The sequence below is a fragment of the Gopherus evgoodei genome, chromosome 5 (assembly GCF_007399415.2).
Source record: "Gopherus evgoodei ecotype Sinaloan lineage chromosome 5, rGopEvg1_v1.p, whole genome shotgun sequence".
Taxonomy (NCBI): domain Eukaryota; kingdom Metazoa; phylum Chordata; order Testudines; family Testudinidae; genus Gopherus; species Gopherus evgoodei.
In genome coordinates this window covers 7,345,636-7,366,744 of record NC_044326.1, presented here as the reverse complement: position 1 = coordinate 7,366,744, position 21,109 = coordinate 7,345,636, and the positions used below count along the sequence as shown (strand labels likewise).

At 45.9% G+C, this 21,109-nt stretch overlaps 1 protein-coding gene across 2 annotated transcripts; it reads right to left on the bottom strand.

Moving 5' to 3' along the window:
• Positions 1–1,393: 1,393 nt before the first annotated feature.
• Positions 1,394–20,148, bottom strand: LOC115652874 (5-hydroxytryptamine receptor 7-like). Of its 2 annotated transcripts, none has more exons than XM_030565486.1 (3): positions 20,026–20,148; positions 18,541–19,112; positions 1,394–3,312 (listed from the first exon to the last, which is right to left on the bottom strand). In XM_030565486.1, the coding sequence occupies exons 2-3, from the start codon at positions 19,047–19,049 to the stop codon at positions 2,541–2,543; spliced, it is 1,281 nt and encodes a 426-aa protein (XP_030421346.1). In that variant the 5' UTR covers positions 19,050–19,112; positions 20,026–20,148; the 3' UTR covers positions 1,394–2,540. The 2 variants fall into 2 exon arrangements, with proteins under 2 accessions (XP_030421346.1, XP_030421347.1); XM_030565487.1 differs by lacking the exon at positions 20,026–20,148 and adding an exon at positions 19,485–19,561.
• Positions 20,149–21,109: the final 961 nt, after the last annotated feature.

Genomic DNA, 21,109 nt, shown 5'->3' with positions numbered 1-21,109 from the left:
CTATACACCCTACTGTACCATAAAACACCACTGGACCCAACACACAACCCAGCCAGCACATCTGCTTAACAGTCAAGATCAGGGGTTTTCAAACTGGGGGTCAGGACCTCTCAGGGGGTCGTGAGGTTATTACATGGGGGTCGCGAGCTGTCAGCCTCCACCCCAAACCCTGCTTTGCTTCCAGCATTTATAATAGTGTTAAATATACACCTCTACCCTGATATAACACAAATTTGGATATAACACGGTAAAGCAGTGCTCCGGGGAGGGGAGGGTGGTTATATTGAGGCAGAGGTGTATAAAAAAGGGGTTTTAATTGGAGGGGGGGGAGGCGGCACTCAGACGTTTGCTATGTGAAACCGGTCACCAGTACAAAGTTTGAGAACCACTGGTCAAGGTGATGTACCATGCGGCTCTACAATGAAAGAGGATCCCTTGTCTTTTTAAAACTCCAGAACAGCTACAAAAGAGCTGGATCTTGGCCTGCCTTTGGTGCCCATCACAGGGGCACTTTCACATCTTACATCAGTAAGTCATCTATGTAGCTATTTCAGGTATGTATCTTGAGAGTGAACTGCTGGAGGGAAGGGGTAAGACATGTAAGGATGCATGGGGGACCAGGGGAAGCAAAAAGATAAGTGGCCCAAATTGTGGAGAGTGGTTGATGAGCAGGGAGCACAGTGCATTTGATGTTAAAAGAAACACACACGTGTAACTAATTAGCCACCTGCCTGTCAATATCCACATGGCTTCATTTATATATTGTGTCTCCTCTGTCCTTCATCCACCTTTGTCATTGTGGACTGTTTGTTCTTGGGGAAGGGACTGGGCCTGCTTACTAGCCCACTTTGGGAGCCCTCAGTTTCTAAATAATTATCAGCCAATGCTAGAGGCTGGACATGGAATGTCCAGCTGGTATTGGGTTGGGGGAGGACTTCTCTCTTACTCACACTCACACTGTGCCCCCCCCCCCGGGTCAGTGAAAAATTCCCACTGATTTCAGTCAGGCCAGGATATCATTCATTGTATTTTGTGGGTACTTTCTGAAAGATCCTTCTAAGCCCAGTTGTGAATGCCTGTCGTGTTCAGAGCAGATCATGTGCTACAATGATCCATCAGGTTCATTGACTATACTTCCATTGACTTAACGGCTAGGATGGCAATGAGCCTTAAGGAAACTCATCTTGACTTACGGGAATTGTTGAAATTATTTTCTGTCTCTCAAAGTAATAGGAGCTCCTTTATTTCATACTCCAGCCTTGCCTTTTTGTAGGGCTTAAAGGAAATCCCTGTGAAAGAAGAGACCATGACCCCCCTTGTGTTAGTACAATCTCTTCTGCAGCCTTGACAGGAATAATTTTAAATTCACAAGGGGACCTGATCCAAAGCCCAGGGAAATCAGTGGATGTTCTTTCTATTGACTTCTGGGATCAGAGTCAAATACAGCTACGTCAAAGGGTGGAAAAAAATGCACCAAAAGTCTTACTACGTAAAAAAAAAATCTAGATTGAAATAAAGAAACTTTTAAAAAGAATGACACATTGTTCAGTATGATATTTTTCCCGTTTGCCATACATTATAGAGCAGCACTGAATAGCAGTCAGTGAAATAATACATTTTTGTCTCTTGTTGACAAAAGCGTGCTTTTATGTACTGCCTTGATTAATCAATTAGCCACAAAATTAGGAAAACACATCACTTGGCTGTGAATGAACTCTATAATATATCCCAGTAAATACAGCAGTCTTTACTTGCTCCTCACTTCTCTGATATAAATAGGCTGTTAAACAAGGTTTTGCATTGTTATTTTTAAGCATGCCAGTTTCAGGTACTGTAACAACAAGGGCTTGCAGAATAGGGTCATTGGTATGGTTTCCTGCCATGCAAACTGAGAATTGGCTTGAGAGTGTACAATGGAACCAAGCCAGTTGCAACAGTTTATAAGCAGGGATGCAAAGTGTAGGGCTTCCAATGCATTCCATTGACATCTATAATGCAGTCTGTAGCTGCTCTCTTGTTTGCTATGGAAATGCAGCCTATGAGATGATCCATAGTGCTTTCCCCCTCCGCAGATGTCAAAGCCTTTTACGAAGGTGAGTAGTATTCTTGTTTTTACAGATTGGGAAACAGAGGCACGGAGCCATAAATAACTGGCCCAAGGTCACACAGTCAGTCAGTGGCAGAGCTTGGAAGAGAACCCAGGAGATCCTGACTTGCCTTCTCATGCACCAAACACTGGCGTGAACTGCGTCTCCATGGGCTGCCTCTCCCTATCAAAGATGAAAAAGGAAGGGCTATGATCTCTTCTCCTGTAGGTGTGGCCCTCAGCTACTCAAAGCTTGAGCATCTCTTGGGCGACAAGCATTTGTGCAATTTTGGCGATGGTTAGCTCTGGCGGAGGAACAAAAATGCACATATTTGCCATGCCTGACAGGCAACTGAAAAAGGAACCCTGCAGTAGGCTAGATGGATGGGCAGGAGTTCTTTAATTAGGCACGCAGCACTTGCTTTAGGCTAAGGAACGTGGCCTTCTTGGAGATTTACAAGATGCCCTCATGTCTTTCAGTGACTTTCAAGGCCTCATGCATGCTGGCTGCCGACAGCCTCCTATTGATGTTCCTGTACCTGCATCGCAGAAGGTTCCAAAAAGTAGTCCTTAGATCACGGTTGAAGAAAGCATAGATCAATGGGTTGATAAGGGAGTTGGTGTAACCCAGCCACAGCAGAGTCCGCTCCAGCCGCAGAGGCATGCAGCTGCACTGGATGCCACAAATGAAAGGCCGGGCTGTGGACATCAGGAAGAAGGGAAACCAGCAAAAGGTAAAGGCCCCCACAATAATGCCGAGGGTCCTGGCTGCTTTCTGCTCCCTTTTGAAGATGGAAATGTTCTTTCGATCTTGCCTCAGCAGTTTGGACAAGGTGGCACACTCCTCCACTGCTTTGCTGCGTTTGGAGCTGTGATGGCCTCGGATGCTGACGTCCATGCAGTACACCCCCTCCTGCTCCTGGTGTCTGGGGAAGTTCATGAACCGGTGTTTCTCTGCACTGACCTTGGCGGCTTTGTAGATCCGGCTGTACATGATGAGCATGACTGTCATGGGAATGTAAAAGGCGACCCCAGTGGAGTAGACAGTGTATCCGAAGTCCTGGCTGATGAGGCAGACCCTTTCAATATTGACGTTCTTGGCCCAGCCAAAGAGCGGAGGAAGAGTTATGGAGGCAGAAAGAAGCCAAACTATGAACACCATCTTGGCCATTAGTTTCCCGTTTTGTCTCACGGGGTATGTCAGCGGCCGTGTGATCCCCAAGTACCTGCAAAACAGTTTCAAAGCTGGTCAGGTTTGCTTTTCGGTTCACAGGAAGGTGAAGGTTGTCATACGTTTACAGAAATGCTATTGTAAGTGTCACCTCAGTCATAAGGAGAATTGGTTGGAAAATGTTTTTTTTGCTCCCCTATGGTATATTTTGCCCCAAAAGGAAAATTCTTCCATGTTTGTTGAGATTTTCCATGCAAAATTCCAGCTTTGCGGGGAAAAAAAAATCAAAATATTTCAGCCCAAATCCCAAACTGTCAGTTCAGAAATGCCAGTGCAATACCTTATGGGAGTTGTACTCTGGGTGTCTCGTGCGCTCACTTCTCCTCTATAGGCCAGGCTCCCTAGTTGGACTACACTTTCAACCTTTCACCAGAGTATTCACCATGATGTACATAAGAATCACATTGACAAGGTGCATCATGGAAACTGTAGTTCGATTTCTGACTCAGCTGGAAATCAAGACTTTGTAAAAAATTTCATTTAATCAAAACCCCAATTTTCCACTGAACTTTTTTTCATGGACAATTTTCAACCAGCTCTAATCACAGCTATTCAGACCATCTAATCACCCCAGCAAGCAAAAACCCACGTGAAAAATGACTAGAAAGTCATCAGACACAGGGCCAAATTCTGCTCTTTCATTACAGCAATGTAAATCAGAAATAATGCTAAGTGAAGTCAACACCCTGGTCTACACTACAAGTTTTGGTCAAATTTAGCAACTTTACATCGATTTAACCCTGCACTCGTCCACATGACAAAGCTGTTTTTTTCGACTTATAGGGCTCTTAAAATTGATTTCTGCACTCCTACCCTGAAAGGGGATTAGCGCTGATATCGACCTTGCCGGGTTGAATTTGGCGTAGTGTGAGGTAGTGTGGTCGCAATTCAACGGTATTGGCCTCCGGAAGCTATCCCAGAGTGCTCCATTGTGACTGCTCTGGATAGCACTCTCAGCTCAGATGCACTGGCCAGGTAGAAAGGAAAAGGCCCATGAACTCTTGAATCTCATTTCTTGTTTGACCAGCATGGCAATCTGCAGGTGAGTGCAGATCTCATCAGCAGAGGTGACCATGATGGAGGGTCAGAATTGCAAAAGTGCTCCAGCATGGACCGAATGGGAGGTATGGGATCTGATCACTGTATGGGAAGAGGAATCTGTGCTATCAGAACTCTGTTCCAAAAATGAAATGCCCAAACATTTGAAAAAATCTCCAAGGGCATGAAGGACAGAGACTATAATAGGCCTGCAACAGTGCCAAGGGAGGGTTGACTGACTACATGGCTTACAGGGAATTAAATCAACAAAGAGGGTGGGTTTGCATCAAGGAGAAACACACACAACTGTCACAAAGAAGGGCCTCCTTAAGGATTGAACTCACAACCCTGGGTTTAGTAGGCCAATGCTCAAACCATTGAGCTAGCCCTCCTCCAACTAGCCCAGGCAGGACTGAATCTCCATTAAACATTTCAAGGTGCCCCTGACAGACCTCATCAAAATTATTGTCTGCTGTTTATTTCACGGAGGGAGGGAGGAGGGAGCAAATGAATACAAAACAAATCTGGTCTCTTTCTTGTTTTTATCCACTCCATCTCTCTTATACATCTTAGGCTGGCAGCAGACGGTGCAGTACGACTGCTAGCCATTGTCGTCTCCTGGCTGCTCGCCAGAAGATGGTGCAGTACGACTGCAGGCAGGGCTGAATCTCCGAAAGTTAAAAAGAGAATGACCTGGAGTCACTCTCATTTATGTCCAGGCTCCCCTGACAGCCCTCATGAGGTCTGCCAGGAGCACCCATGTCTGCCCAGGCTCCCCAACCCACCTCACTGAGGTTGGCTCAAAAAGCACCCAGGAGACAACAATGATGGCTACCAATCATAATGCACTGTCTGCTGCTACAAGGCAATGAGCTGCTGCTGTGTAGCAATGCAGTACCACATCTGCCAGCACGCAGGAGACATACGGTGACGGTAAGCTGAGTGGGCTCCTTGCTTGCCATGGTATGGAGTCTACATGGGTAACCCAGGAAAGAAGGTGAGAAATGATTGTTTGCCATTGCTTTCACGGTGGAACGGAGAGAGGGAGGGGGGTCTGACGACATGTACCCAGAACCACCCGTGACAATGTTTTTGACCCATCAGGCACTGTGATCTCAACCCAGAAATTCTAAAGGGTGGCAGAGCCTGCAGGAACTGTGGGATAGCTACCCACAGTGCAATGCTCTGGAAGTTGATGCTAGCCTCGGTACTGTGGACGCACTCCACTGAGTTAATGGTCTTAATGGTATTAGGTGGGGACACACACAATCAACTGTAAAAAATCGATTTCTAAAAAATCGACTTCTATAAATTCAACCTAATTTCATAGTGTAGACATACCCTACGGCATTGTACCCATGTGTCACGGAGAGCAGAATTCAGCCCTCAGGCTTTGCCTAACCCACAATGGAAGAGATCTCCAGAACTAAGATCCCTTCAGGCCCCCAAAGTTCAAATCTACAGACGACTGGCAAAAGCACCCCAGCTCTCAACTCTCAGCACAGTGCAGGGGAGGGGTGTGTGATGTTGCACCCCATAATGCTTTATAGAAATATGCTTATGAGTGTAAATATGACATACTGGAATATGTTTTATGCTAGATATACCATGTAACATATCTCTGCTAAGATTATGATCTATTGGATATATTCATCCTATTTGTATGCATACATCATTTGTATATTCAAAGTTATGAATACTGGCTGCATACGTGTTTGATTTTAAGTAGCCTCAGTGAAGCAGATGGTCAGCTCCTTGAGAAAAGACTATTCGCAGTAAGTGCCCAATCGAGAAACATTTAAGCTAACAATGGACTTTGAGAGACGCCAATCCACATCTGAGCTTTCCTGGGAATGTGGCGTCGGCCTGTAGGGAACTGAGTCATGCATGGACATGTGACTTGCCCATGTGACTCCAAAACTCCATCTTGGAGCTGGATTTTGCATAGGAGAGGGAAAGGGGTTTCCATCCACAAGAAAAAGTCTATTTAAGCCCCTGGAACCCCTCCATTTTGTCTTCAGCTGGCTCAAGAGATAGCCTCTCCACCCCAAAGGATGCCTGAAAGAAAATGGAACAAAGGGCTAACTACAGGGGTGTGAGTGATTGCTGGGCCCAGACTAAAAGGAGGCTAGTCTATCTAAGAAGCTTATTAGAACATCTCTGAGCGTGAGATTTACCTGCATTCAGTTTTTTATTGTATTAGGCTTAGACTTGTGTGTTTTATTTTATTTTGCTTGGTAATTCACTTTGTTCTGCCTGTTATTACTTGGGACTACATAAATCCTACCTTTTGTATTTAACAAAATCACTTTTTACTTATTAACCCAGAGTATGTATTAATACTTAGGGGAACAGCTGTGCATCTCTCTCTATCAGTGTTATAGAGGGTGAACAATTTATGAGTTTACCCTGTATAAGCTTTATACAGGGTAAAACGGATTTCTTTGGGTTTGGACCCCATTGGAAGCTAGGTATCTGAGTGTTGGAGACAGGAGCACTTCTTAAGCCATTTTCAGTTAAACCTGCAGCTTGTGCGGGACGTGGTTCAGACTTGGATCTGTGTTTGCAGCAGGCTTAACCAGGGCGAGGTGCTGGAGTCTCAAGCTGGCAGGGAAAACGGGCTCAGAGGTAGTCTTGACACATCAGATGGCAGTCCCAAGGGGGATTCTATGATCCAACCCGTCACAGAGGGGCAGGCCCACATCTGGCAAGTGAATGTAAGAGAGTCTGGTGAGTACTGGTGAGATTTATATGCCAAGGGATTGAAAAAAAGAGGTGGGGCAGAAAATGCTATTAATAGGATAGTGGAAGAAAGCGCAGGATTAACTAGCCTTTCCTACATGGGCTGGTCTACACTATGGTGGGGCGGGGGGCGGATCGACCTAAGTTATGCAACTTCAGCTATGTGAATAACATAGCTGAAGTCGACATACTTAGATCTACTTACCACGTTGTCTTCACTGTGGTGTGTCGACGGAAGACGCTCTCCCGTCAATTCCCCTTGCGCTTCTCACTGAGGTGGAGTACCGCAGTCTACGCTAGAGCGATGGGTGGTTGATTTATCATGTCTACACTAGATATGATAAGCCAACCCCTACTGGATCGATTGCTGCCCGTCGATCTGGCCGGTAGTGTAAACAAGCCCTTTATTTTACACCACCTTTTAGCCCCTGCCCCCACACACCTATGTGAAACATCTACCACCTAACCACTCACCTCTCAACTTAGCCTGCATTCTCTAAGGAACCAAAACTTGTAGGGATTCTATGGATCTATGCCAACATCTTAAATTGTGCCCAGAAACACAATTGAAGCAAGAGCACCCCACAGAGGACTGGTGCTATATGCATCAAGCAAGCCAATGCTTGCTGGCTAATCAGGAAACTCTGTTCTATGCGATAGGTAGCTTCCATGTGGTATCCCCACGCGAGTCATATTTTAGACGTTCCAACCGGGAGCTCGCAACGGCCTGGGTAATTGATGAATTCATAGGTTTAAAGGGCTGAAGGGACCATAATTATCATCTAGGCTGACCCTCTTGCATAACACAGGCCACTGGCCTCACCCAATAATTTCTGCATCAAGCCCATAACTTCTGTTGGAGCTATAGCAGATTTTTTAGAAAGACATCCAGTTTCGACTTAAAGACGCCACATGATGGAGAACCCACCACATCCCTAGGTATGTTGTTCCAGCAGATAATTACCCATCACTGTTAAAAATGTGAATCTTATTTCTAGTCTGTATTTGTCTAACTTCAGTTTCCAGCCACTGGCTCTTATTATGCTTTTTTCTGTTAGATTAAAGAGCTATCTGCTCTCAGACGTCTCTTCGCTGTGTACATATTCATAGCCCGAGATGAGGTCACCTCTTAACCTTCTCTTTGATACACTAAATAGATGGTGCTCCTTTTGTCAATCTTGGCAAACTTTCCACCCGAGGGGAAAAGGCATCACTAGAGCAGGAGAAAAAAATTTCATCTTTTGATGAACAATGTTTTTTCCCACCAGAAGGAAAATGTCTGTAAAGAATTTTCACAGTGGGTGAAATTTTAGGGGGTTTTGACTGCAACATTTTAAATAAAAATTTTGTTGTTGTTCATAAAGTTTGTGGGGCTTCACATTTCTTCCTTTTCCAGTGCAGCACAGAAATAAAAAGGGGAGGGGAGGGGAAGTGATAGAACATGGGGGAAAAACAAGCCTCCCTCCCCCATACCCGAGAAAACCTTTTAAATAAACTCAAAAGTCCACAAAGAAAATGTTTCAACCCAAAATGAAAGTGGTAATTTCTTTGGAATTTTTTCTTGAAAATGGAATTATTTTTTTCAGCCAGCAGTAGTCACAACCACCTAGCAAATTGCAGATGCCCACCACTGCTACCTGAGAATCTGGGAGCTCTAGCAAGAGATTCACTGAGAACCAGTGAGCACAACCCAATGTCAACAGAAGTATCATTGTAACCACTGGCATCGCCTCCACCTGGTCTGTGCTGAGATTCAGCCCGTTTGCTCTCATCCATTCCCTTATCCCAGGCCAGGTCTACTCTAAAAAGTTAAGTTGACCCAGCTACATCACTCAGGAGTGTGAAAAATCCATACCCCTGAGTGATGCAGTTAACCCTCAGCATAGACAGCTACTACCTCTCACAGAGGTGGACTAACTACAGCGAGGGGAGAACACCTCATGGTAGTGAGTTGCTATATGGATTCAAAACAGCAGTGCAGCGGCAGTACTGCCATGGATCAAGTGTAGACACAGCCCTGCCGAGGATCTTGGAAAGCAGCTCTCTTTGTCTCTGACTCAAGAGAGATACAGAGCTGAGTGCTATTAGACTGCTGATGGCACCACAGCACAGTTATAGGCTGTAACTCCCTCAGCCTTTGCATGACATAATGCAATGACAAAGAGCTGTCTTGGCTGGAGAGTGGGTGAGCCACATTCAAAGACTTTCCCCTGTGACCCTTCACTGGAGGGAAGGAACAGAGCCAACTTAAGGGGGAGGAAGGGGAAGAAAGATGATGTACTGTCATCATATGATGATGATAACACTCTTTCCTTTTCACTATCAGAGGGGTAGCCATGTTAGTCTGGATCTGTAAAAGCAGCAAAGAATCCTGTGGCACCTTATAGACTAACACGTTTTGGAGCATGAGCTTTCGTGGGTGAATACCCCTTCATCAGATGCATCTGACGAAGTGGGTATTCACCCACGAAAGCTCCAAAACGTCTGTTAGTCTATAAGGTGCCACAGGATTCTTTGCTGCTTTTCATTAGTATCTCAGGAAGACGTTAAATAGAAGCTACTAAAGCTAGACATTTTCAAACCAGCAGAACTGGATAACTTACATCCAAGAGTTCTAAAAGAGCTGGCCGAGGAGCTTGTTGGATCATTAATATTGATTTTCATTAAGTCTTGGAACAGTGAGAAAGTTGCAGAAGACTTGAAGAAAATAGCTAATGTTGTGCCAATATTTTAAAAGGGTAAATGGGGTGACTCAGGTAATTAAAGGCCTGTCAGTCTGACATTGATCCCAGGCAAGATAATGGAACAGCTGTTATGGGACTTGACTAATAAAGAATTAAAGGAGAGTAATTTAATTGAGGCCAATAAACATGAGTTTATGGACAACAGCTTCTGTCAAACTAACATGATATCTTTTTCTGATGAGATTACAAATTGGTTAATAAAGGTAATAGTGTTAATGTTATGTATTTAAAGCATTTGACTTGATATCACATGACATTTTGATTAAAAAACTAGAAAAATATAAAAGTAATATGGCACATATTAAATGGATTAAAAACTAGCTAACTGATAGATCTCAAAATGTAATTTTAAATGGGGAACCATCAAGTAGGTACGTCTCTAGTAGGGTCCCACAGGGATTGGTTCTTTCCCCTATGCTATTTAACATTTTGATAAGTGACCTATAAGAAAACTAAATAAATCACTGATAAAGTTTCCGATGGCACAAAAATCAGGGATTGGTAAATAATGAAGAGGACAGATCACTAATGCAGAGCCATCAATAAGTGTTTTAATATGGCTAAATGTAAACGTATACATCTAGGAACAAAAATATAGGCCACACTCACACAACAAGGGACTCTATCCTGGGAAACAGGGACTTTGAAAAAGATTTGGAAGCTCATAGTGGGTAATCAGCTGAACATGAGCTCCCACTGCAACGCTGTGGTCAGAAAGGCGAATGAAATCCTTGGGTGCATAAACAAGGGAATCTCGAATAGGAGTAGAGAGGTTCTTTTGCCTCTGTATTTGGTGACCACTCCTGGAATACACTATCCAGCTGTAATGTCCACAATTCAAGAAGGATGTTGATACATTGGAGAGGGTTCAGAGAAGAGCCACGAGAATGATTAAAGGTTTAGAAAACATGTCTTAAGGTCATAGACTCAAGGAGCTCAGTCTATTTAGCTTAACAAAGGGAAGGTGAAGGGGTGACTTGGTTACAGTCTATAAGCACCTATGTGGGGAACCAATATTTAATGAAGATCTCTTAAATCTATCTGAGAACAGCATAACATGACCCAATGGCTGGCAGTTGAAGATCGACATGTTCAGACCAGAAATAAGGTGTAAATTTTTAACAGTGAGAGTAATTAATCACTGAAATAATTTACCGCAGTTGTGATGGATTATCCATCCCTGACCATTTTAAAATCAAGATCAGGTGTTTTTCTAATATCTCTGCTTTAGGAATTATTTTGGGTAAGATCTATGGCTTGTGTTATACAGGTCTGACCAGATAATCACAATAGTCCTTTCCGGCCTTTGGGTCTATGAATCCACTTACACCAGTCTCTCAGGGTACGTCTATACTACCCGTCAGATTGGCGGGTAGCGTTTGATGTATTGGGGATTGATTTATCGTGTCTCATCTGGACGCGATAAATCGATCCCTGAATCGACGCCGGTACTCCACCTCGGCAGGAGGAGTAAGCGGAGTTGACGGGGGAGCCATGGCAGTCGAATCGCTGCCATGAGGACAGCCAGGTAAGTCAAACTAAGATACTTCCACGTAGCCGAAGTGGCGTAGCTTAGTTTGAACCCCTCCCCAGTGTGCCCAGGCCTCAGGTATTGTCTAAGCTGCAGGCTTCTCCGGGGATGACTGCCTTCTTGAGTTACTGTTCAGACTGCATTAGTCAGGTCGATAGCAATCTGCATAACAATGAAGTGCAATAATTAATATCTTCAGGCACAACAGAAGCCTTTGTTTGCCTGTCCTGTTTTCCCCCAGCATCACTTATTCCTTCTCTCTCACACACTCACTTCAATGCCTATAAATAAAGTAAAACTTGGGGCACCCAATTTCCTGGTGCCGTACGTACGCAGCTGCGTACGTACTTTGTGTATGGGTAAGGATGGCCCTGGCTCCAGGGTTGTGGCTGCCGGGGAGAGACGGCCCTCCTTCCTGGCCTCAGCTCCCTGGCTTCTGTGACAGGGGGAGACACTCCCCTCCTCCCAGCCCCAGCTCGGGGGCTGCCACGGTGGTGGGGAGAGGACACATCCATCGCATTAGAAAGGTAAAAATACTGATATGAAAATATGAGTTGTGTGCTTTTACTTGTAGAACAAAGAAGTTAATTATTATTAAGGTTTTTTCTGTATAGTGCTTTTATCCAAAGTGCTTTACAATAGTTGGTTAATGGTACAAACAACATTTGGAAAGATCATGAAGTGGTCCGCCGAGACCCTCAGTAATTTTCAAGTGGGTCTGCGGGGAAAAAAAGTTTGAGAACCACTGGTCTAGTAGCTAGTATGCTGAACTGGGAGTCAAAAGACTGGGGTTTAGTCCCAGCTCTAGCATTAGCCTGCTAGGTTGACCCTGAGCAAACCACTTCCCCACTGTGCCTTTGTTTCCCCTTTGTCTATCCCTTGAGCCCCAGGTAACCATAACTTTTGATAGGTCTACACTTACTATGGTGTACAGAGCACAAGCCATGGACATCCAGCTAGCAAGGGTCTAAATAGAATATCAGGGCTTGGAGGGACCTCAGGAGGTCATCTAGTCCAACCCCCTGCTCAAAGCAGGACCAATCCCCAGACAGATTTTTGCCCCAGATCCCTAAATGGTCCCTTCAAGGATTGAACTCACAACCCTGGGTTTAAGCAGGCCAATGCTCAAACCACTGAGCTATCCCTCCCTAGCACTGTAGACAGCGAGGCACTGCTTAGGTGAGCAGAGTATAAACATGCCTGAACGTACGTTCCCCACCCACCTCTCTACATGCCCAAGCAGCATCTCTACACTGCTATTTTTAGCCATATAGCGTCCCAGTGCCAGAGCCTTTCCCCGCCGTGTGTAGCTACACATAGCCTACGCGCCACCACAAGGGCAGACAAGGCCTAGAAGTGTTACTACCCATTCAGCCTATCACGTCATGTATATATGCGGAGGAAAATCCAGACATATTCAAGATTGTCGTTGATGCCTTTACATATATGCCCATGAGTCTGTGTGCATTTGAGGGGATTTCAACACTTCGAAATGAGGGTCAGAACGAGGCCTAGGCACTGTTTAAAGGGGTGCATAGTGGGAGACAGCACTCATCACACATGCCTTGGCTGTGTCTCTGCATAGGAGCGAACTTCACATTCAGTCCTTAGCGTCCCAAATTCCCAAGTGTCTGGCTTATATTGTTGCTGGCCAATAAAAGGGGTAATTTGTTTCTCTTTTTTACCCCCTCCAAAAAAATCTATTTCTTTCCTTTAATAAAAGTCAATATAATTCTAAAGGCTTATTTAGCAATATGGTGCAAGCAGCACAGGCTACCCAAGGAAAAGCCATTGAGTATTTGAAGTAAAAGCCCTTTTGAATTTATCGATAGTGCATGTTGTGGGGGCGCTGGGTCTCAAACTCCAGAGCTAAAGTTGAAACCAGAGCTTCATTAAGAGTCTTATTTTGTAAAAATTCACCTTGTCTATTTCAGGAACAGACTGGAGTCTGCCTACAAAACATACGTTGGAATTATTTCAACATATGCATGACTGATTCCCTAGTCTGAGATATACATGTATTAGTGGTGTAGATGTGGAAAGTATCTGTAAATGTTTGGGTCAGAATTAAGATTAAGTTTCCTTTATATTACAGCCACTTAATATTTAACTGAGGATTTAAAGCTATTTAAAAGACCAGGTCATATGCCTGGAGACTGAACAAACAGAGAAACAAATTTGTAAAGTTTCTTTTATGCAGGTACTTATATGGTCTCTATTACCATACCATATCTGAGCATCTCATAAACATTAATGTTTTTTTCCTCAGAGCGCTTCTGATAGGTAGGGAAATGATGTTAATTCTCTCTTACTGATGGGAAAACCAGGGCACTGAGCAATTAAAGTGACTTGTCCCAGGTCATACAGGATAGTGAATTGAACCCCAGGCTAGCTCTTTCACCACAAGACCACCCTGCCTCCCATGGAGAAGGCTTGATCAGCACAGGGCTGGTTGGGGTGCTAAACAACATGACTTTTTAGTCAAAATAGCTTAAAAGTCATCGGTACTGTCCTAGGAATCACAGCTACAAAAAAATCTTATCTTAATTGCTAACATTATTAGGCTGCAATTTCTGGGGGGATGCAGACAGATGTTGAAATTAGCAAGGCTGTTCTGAGCCATTATTAGGAATTAGCCAGATTGCCCCTCAGTTTGCTACAGATCTTCTGACTTTATGTAATAACTACAGAGGCCCACCTGGAGAGAGGGATCCTCTGAACTGAGAGCAGGGGAAGTAGTAAGAAGGAATCCCGGAAAGCAGCTGTTTCAGATGTCGTCTCTCTCAGGGGTTTTCTTTTCACAGTGAGAATTGCTGGACACCCAGAAAGGAAAGCAGGCTGGGAAATTGGTTTTTTTTTTCTTCCCACCATGAAAATTTTGGGGAAAAAAAATGTTTTTGTAAAAAAATAAATCCCCCTCCCTAAGTTTTTGTCTAAGATCCCAAAAGCCAAAACTCTTTTTTGTTTTTTTTGGCGACCAAAACATTTGCAAAAACAACAAGGAGTCTGGTGGTATCTTAAAGGCCAAGACAGATTTATTTGGGCATAAGCTTTCATGAGTAAAAACCTCACTTCTTCAGATGCATGGTTTTGCAGGTTCTTGGGTTTTGTGACGACCTCACCCACTCCTCAAATTTAATGGAAATAGACATTTCCTGAAGAAAAGTCTGTTTGAATGAAAAAAAACACGTTCCATACAAAAAAGAATTTCAGGACAGAAATGTCCACCAGCTGCACCCAAGAGGCTTTTTTAAAAAAAAGTATGCATTAGTAATCAATGATACCACCCTATATTTTTATAGCACATTCCATCTTGAAGGATCTGAAAGTCCTTTGCATGTTTTGTTAGCTTATATGTATCCATGAAATGCAGCCACCTCTTTGGAGGAGTGGGGCAGCTGACTAACAGTGCACAGCAACGCAGCATTTAGGACTAGAACTGAAGAATTTCTGTATATAATAGAGAGTTGGATGTGAACCAAACAGCCCATTCATGGACCTTCACAGACATGCCCCATCACGGAAAGCAGCATAGATTTAGTTAGTGAACAAGAGAGTTCCAGGAGAAGCCAGAACCCCAGAGAGAAGTCAGATGGGTCCCAGTGGACATGATCCACCAAAAGCAGCTGCTCTTCATTGCTAATGAAATAATCTGTAAAGAGAAGGCAACCTACAGAGGAAGGAGGCTGCCAGGGGAATTGCTGACCATTTCCCCAGGAACTAAAGTAGCCTAATTGAGCAGTGCCTGGAAACCAAGCCACTAGGGTACGAGCCTTCAATGGTATGTGAGTGAGCACCGGGCACAGTTATTTTAAACTAAAGGCACTCAAAGAGAGAAGTCAGATCCAGCGGTACTCAGTGATACAGTACACCAGCACCTCCCTGATTTTGCTAACTTCTTTGTCATCTAAACCAAAATGGAAGTCTCTAGCTGTTGTGGTTGAAAAGAAACACTTGGTTCCCATTTGCAAGGCTAAGTGATGCAGAAAGGTCTACCTGAGTCTGCAGAGAGCCTGGTGCAATAGATCGGGAAGGTGTGAACTGCCCTATTCATACGGGATTAACTCAGAAGCCCAATGACATAAGAATAGTGCAAGTCTCTGACCCTCCCACTCCTTTCTTACATGAGGGATGAAATAGTTAACAGTGCCATCGCCACACTTCCCGGTTAACCCCTCACAGAGACGGATGGGGCAGGCCACAATTCTCTGAGCCAGATACAGTGAGCGACATCTCCCTTTGGTGTCACCGGCAGGTGGCGTTTGGGAAACACCACCATGTATTCTCCACCATCACGTTTTCCCCCCTCCCATCTAGAAGGAGCTGAGGCAAAGGATCCTAGCAGAGCCTATCAGCACATTCAAGCCGCACCACCGAGGGGGAGCCCAGGGAGACGCACAATCAACTTGGGAACATCTGCACTCTCTGCGGCGAGCAGCGTTGCGTTTTGGAGACTCACGTCAGCTGAGCCTGGAAAAGTAACCAACGTCTTCCCTCTCCCACCTGATTCCTGCACGCAGGGGAGGGGCAGGAGCTCAGGATGAAACTGACGGAGCTATCAAACAGTTAAGGGGTAGTCAGAGGAGAGAAGGAACATTTGACACACACACCCACAGGTGGCTGTTACTGTGTTCATAGATGTATTAAAATTGTGTTTCATGGATATAATGAAATAGACCTTATTACAAACCCCACTGACACATGGGCAGTGAGACCCATGCCTGTTGTCATACACGTCTACGGGAGGCTTATTCGCAGGAATACAATTCTCTGGTGAGCTGCTCATTCCAGTTATAATTTAAACCCCTGGTGTGTTTTTCCCCCTTGAATTGCTTCCTGGTTCGTTAGCCCCCTGCACTTCTCTCCGTATTTCCCAAATCCAGTGATTTACAAATTAGCAGCGACGGGGTGGGGAGTATAATCGTGAACAGGCAGCAACTTAATGGTACAGTACGTCTGATTAAGCATTCGGAAGAGAGAGGCAAGAGAGCTTAGCTCAACTGCCGCATGTGACTGTCACAGCTCTTTACTCAGCCACCGAGCTGAACTGCCTGAAAGCTCGGAGGTCAAATCGTGTAGAACATCACCCAGTATTTCAGCCTCCAAATCAGCAACCTGCTATTTCTTCTCTTCTACTCTCTTGTTCTAAAACACAGCTCCCTACCTTGCATGAGGGAAAGAGCAATCAAGGCTAGATGAGTGATTCGTTTCAGTCCATACCAGGAGACTCAGCGGTTGACTTTTGCAGAGGATGAAAGAGAGGATGTATTTGGGGGGGAGGTGGACGAGGCGCAGGAGTGGAGGGAAACGGGTGGGTGGATTGTTTTTACCAACTGATTTTGGCATCAGGAGTTTCTCAATGGATGGATCATAGGGCCTGGTGCTGCCCTGCATTACGACAGCTTTGCGTCATCCATGACATAAGTAAAGCTTGTTCCCAGTTGCGTAGGCGATGCAGAGCTGCTGCAGCAACTCATTTACCAACTTCCCACTCTCCTCCCCCCTGCATCTATGCAGAGAGTAGTTCAGAGAAAGGGACAATAACTAGGGGACTGCTGGTGCATAAGAGAACCTAATTGCCAGAATGGCCCCTCTGACAACCAATGTAATTTAGAGTAGCCCCGAGGTTGCTCTATTTTACACTGCGGATAGGACGAGCACCTTTCACCCTCTACACCCGAGCCGTGCAGAGAGCTCAGATGCAACTCACAATCTGCTCTATAATCACCATTGCCCAAATCCTGAGCAACTGCTTCCTCATTGACTTCAATGGCTGTTGCAGGCACTCAGCCCTTCTCAGGATTTGGCCCTGTTGCATTTTCTGGGTTTAAATGCTTTCTGGCCAGATTAATCCACATTTCCCTGAAATCCTGTGTCTGCTCATATATCAGTGATGAAAGAGAGCAGGCCAAATTCCACACATTCATTGCTTGCTCTGGATTCGTGCCTGCCTACGCCACCCATGAGTTTGACCCAGATGGTCATAATTAATGGATGCAATCAATTGCTGTTAATTTTAGTAAGAGGTCTGTTCTTTTTCACTTTCATATCTTGATCCCTACTGCTCCTTGCAACGGTGGCTTTAAAAAACACATTTTTCAAATTCCATTTTGTCCACTTTATTTAATGAAAGAGAGAGAGTGGGTGTGTTTTAAAGGCAATTCTGTTTCATTTGATCTACCATACTTGTCGATAATCCCTGAAAAGCAAAAATTCATATATTCCACTATTGCATTTTATTTTTTCACACCCTTGATATGGATTTTTTTCCTTCTTTAATGTGGGCTTCTGTATTTTAATGTGTTTCCTTTAATTAATTGGCGTTTTCACACACAAAAACCCAACACTTACACACTGAAGCTGGGACTAATGAAGATTTCAATTTATATAAGTGCTTTTCTAGTCATTTTGTTTTTAATATAAGGGCAGTTTGCTGTGTTAGAAATGCTGAGCAAAACTGGTTAGTCAGGTACAATGGTAAATTAGCATGAGTGGCCAGTTAATATTCAAAGAGGACTTTAGAATATATGTTGTTGCTTATTTGCTGAGGAAAAAAATCAGCTCAAATGCATCATCTAGATTTTCAATTAACTTTCTGCTTTTTCACACTATTCCACACCTGGTTGGACTAGGGCACAGAGGTTAAGTGACTCTTGTCCATTGGATAGAGGTGGCGGCAGGGGGGCCAGAATGGGGTGGGGCTGGGGTCATGTCCCCATCACTTTTAAAACTGGGAGGGTTATACCCTCCCACTTTTTACCTGCCATAAGGGCAAGTAACGGAAGTGGGGGCAGAGAGAAGTGATCGGGGGTGGGGTCTTGGGGGAGAAGAGGTGGCGTGGGGGTGGGGCCCAGGGGTGGGTCAGCACGAGGGTGGAGGCTCGGGGAGAAGGGACAGCACAGGAGGTGGGGCCATGGCTGGGGTGCCAATGGCTCCCCCACTTTTAGGGAGCTACCTGGGAGGAGGCTAGCAGCAGGAGACCGTGGTCCTTTCCCTACTGACTCCTCTTGAGCAAGTGACTTAGCCGCTCTGTGCCTCAGTTTCCCCAGCTGTAGGATGGAGATGGCAACACTTACCCACCTTGACACAGATTCTCAGCACTTGCTGAGTGCCCTTCACCTACCCACTGCTGGCATGACTACATATAGGGGTGCCAGGGCATCCTTACCTGTCCACGCTGATGACACACAAGGTCATGATGGAGGCGGTGCAGCACATAACATCCATGGCGATGAACACATTGCAAAATACCTTCCCAAACAGCCACTCCCCTCCCACCAGATCCGTAATGATCACGAAGGGCATGACCGCGAAGGCGACGGAGAGATCGGCTGCTGCCAAGGAGATCACCAGGTAGTTGGAGGGCTGCCGGAGCTTCTTGACAATGCACACCGAGATGATGACCAAGGCGTTGCCAGCGATGGTCAGTAAGGTGATGATGGAGAGCACTGTCCCAATCACGATTTTCTCAGTGTCCCCATAGAGCAGGATCTCCTCTCCACAGTCTGTAGAGTTAGTTAGGTTGGAGGACAGCAGGTCTGGCTCAGCTGGCGCAGAGGGTTCCTCAGTCATGGATGGATCTGGGAGTGACTTCGGAGTGGGATACTCGTGCTCCGTATTCTCCACAAACAGAGGATGCTGCTCCTGCATCTGATTGGGGATGACCCTCAGCATCATTCTTTCGGCTCATGGCAAGGAGGAGCAACCCAAATTTTCTCCCACAGCTCTCACCGGCATCACCTACAAAGCACAGCATTTTAGTCCACATGATTTTTTAAAAAAATCTCTCCTTTGCCTTTAAATCTGTAACGTTCGCTAGTATTGATTAATGACTTGCAATGGGACTTGGGAGCCCAAGTCATCCCCTGCTTTGGAAAAGGTTATCCTCCAGCTAGCCTGCAAGAACGGGAGTTAATGCTAAACTGTGAAATTGTTAAAGGAAACCCCCATCTTTTCACATACTCTGTATATCTGTCTTCCTTCTGTATTTTCTATCCGATGAAGTGCGCTGTAGCCCACAAAAGCTTATACCCAAATACATGTGTTAGTCTCTAAGGTGCCACAAGGACTCCTTGTTGTTAATGCTAAATTAATAACGAATAGAAACCTTACCATTTACTATGCAAAGGCTGCATAATTGTCAACCTCTTACTCCATAGGTCAATTTCTGGCATTCGAATGTGTTTCTAAAAGACACTGCAACCAATACACAGTGTGTGTGTGTGTGTGTGTGTACAAATATATGAAAAGTACAATGCACTAACACGCACACACAGATTAAATCCCATGTGCTACACAGAGGGAGATTGATTAAATCGCATCTCTCTCTCTCCACACACACACACACACACACTCACAAAGTCCTATGCGCTCTATGCAAACACACAGCGCTTTGCATCAGCTGCCGCGCACCTCTGCTCACTTACTGACTTTCCCTCTGCTTTCCACAGGGTAACCACCCCCCCGGCCGGTTAACACCCCCTCCCAGGGTAACCCTGGGGGCTTGGCTTGAGCTGAGCAGTCCCTGCGATCGGGCCCGGGTCCAGGAGGGAGACCTCCTCCTTCCCCCCTTACAGTGCCAGCCCCAGGTGAAGCTTGCAACCCCCCCACCCCGCGCAGCTCAGAGGCTGAACCCCCCGCCCCAGCGCTTTACCTCTGCGGAGGGAGACGAGCCTGCTGCGCCCCCCTGCCGGGGACATCTTCCAGCCACGGGCCGGGCGCTCGCTGGAGCCGCCTGCCAGGTCCCCCCCGGCTCCTTGCTGAGCAGCCCGGCTGGTCCCAGCCTCCCTCCCCGGGCAGGGCGAGGAACCCTGGAGCGCCGCTCAGCAGCCGCCCCCGCCGGGCTCTCCAGCCCCCCGAGAAACCCGCCACGCGCCCCAGAGCCAGCCCCAGCGGCGGCTGGAGAGCCGAGGGGACGTGTCAATTTCACCGCCCAGCAGAGCACTTCTGGGGTGGTGCTTAAACTCCTCCCCCCTCACCCACGCCCCCTGCCCTACCAGCCTCCTCCTGGACCCCCCAGCAGGGGAAGACATTGTATAGGGAGGGGGATCTTGCAAAAAAAAAAATTCCCCCTCTTACCAGTGCCTTCCCAGCGATCCGAGGGGGAGGTGGGAGGCTCTCTTCCCTCTCCCCACCTCAGCCCTCCTTAAACACGCCAAGAAAAGTGCCTTGCTTTGAAACCCAGCACAGGTTCCTCTGCAAGGGCCAGGCCTGGGGGAGCTGGGGGCGGTTGGGATCTGAAGAGAGGGGGCAGCAGGAGAAAGGCTTACACAGGTAGATCCCTGATCCGGCTGGGTTTGCTGCGAATTTAGCTGAGGCTAGGGAGAGACACAATCATGCCATGAGGATGATGGTATCTAAGGATGCTTTTTAGCCCCTTCTTGACCTCTAAGCCTGCAGGGTGTGGGGAGGGGCTGCAAAGAGGAGCAAGGTAAAAGAAGCAATGGACATAAGGAATAGCAGCTTCTTTGACTATTAAAGGAAAAGCTTTTACTAAAACTGCCCCAGGGAGCACAGCGTATGTCTGTTAAGTGAAGCTGCTCGCAGACATCTCATCAGAAGCAAGGCTGGAGGTTCAGAGCATTATCCTGGTGGATAATCCCTGGGCCAGCAAAGCAAGACCCAGAAGGGTTTGATGATGTTTTTTTTTTTTTTTAAAAACCCAGCACAACTCTACAAAAAGAGCAGACTTACAATCAGTGCGACAGTATTAGCTGTTCTGTGGGAGAGCATCACTG

Bases quoted from the DNA above. Each gene is read 5' to 3' on its own strand.
- LOC115652874 (XM_030565486.1), bottom strand. From the start codon at position 19,049: ATGATGCTGAGGGTCATCCCCAATCAGATGCAGGAGCAGCATCCTCTG. The intron at 3,313-18,540 runs GTAAGGATGCCC...ACTGTTTTGCAG, and splicing joins TGTGTCATCAGCGTGGACAG to GTACTTGGGGATCACACGGC.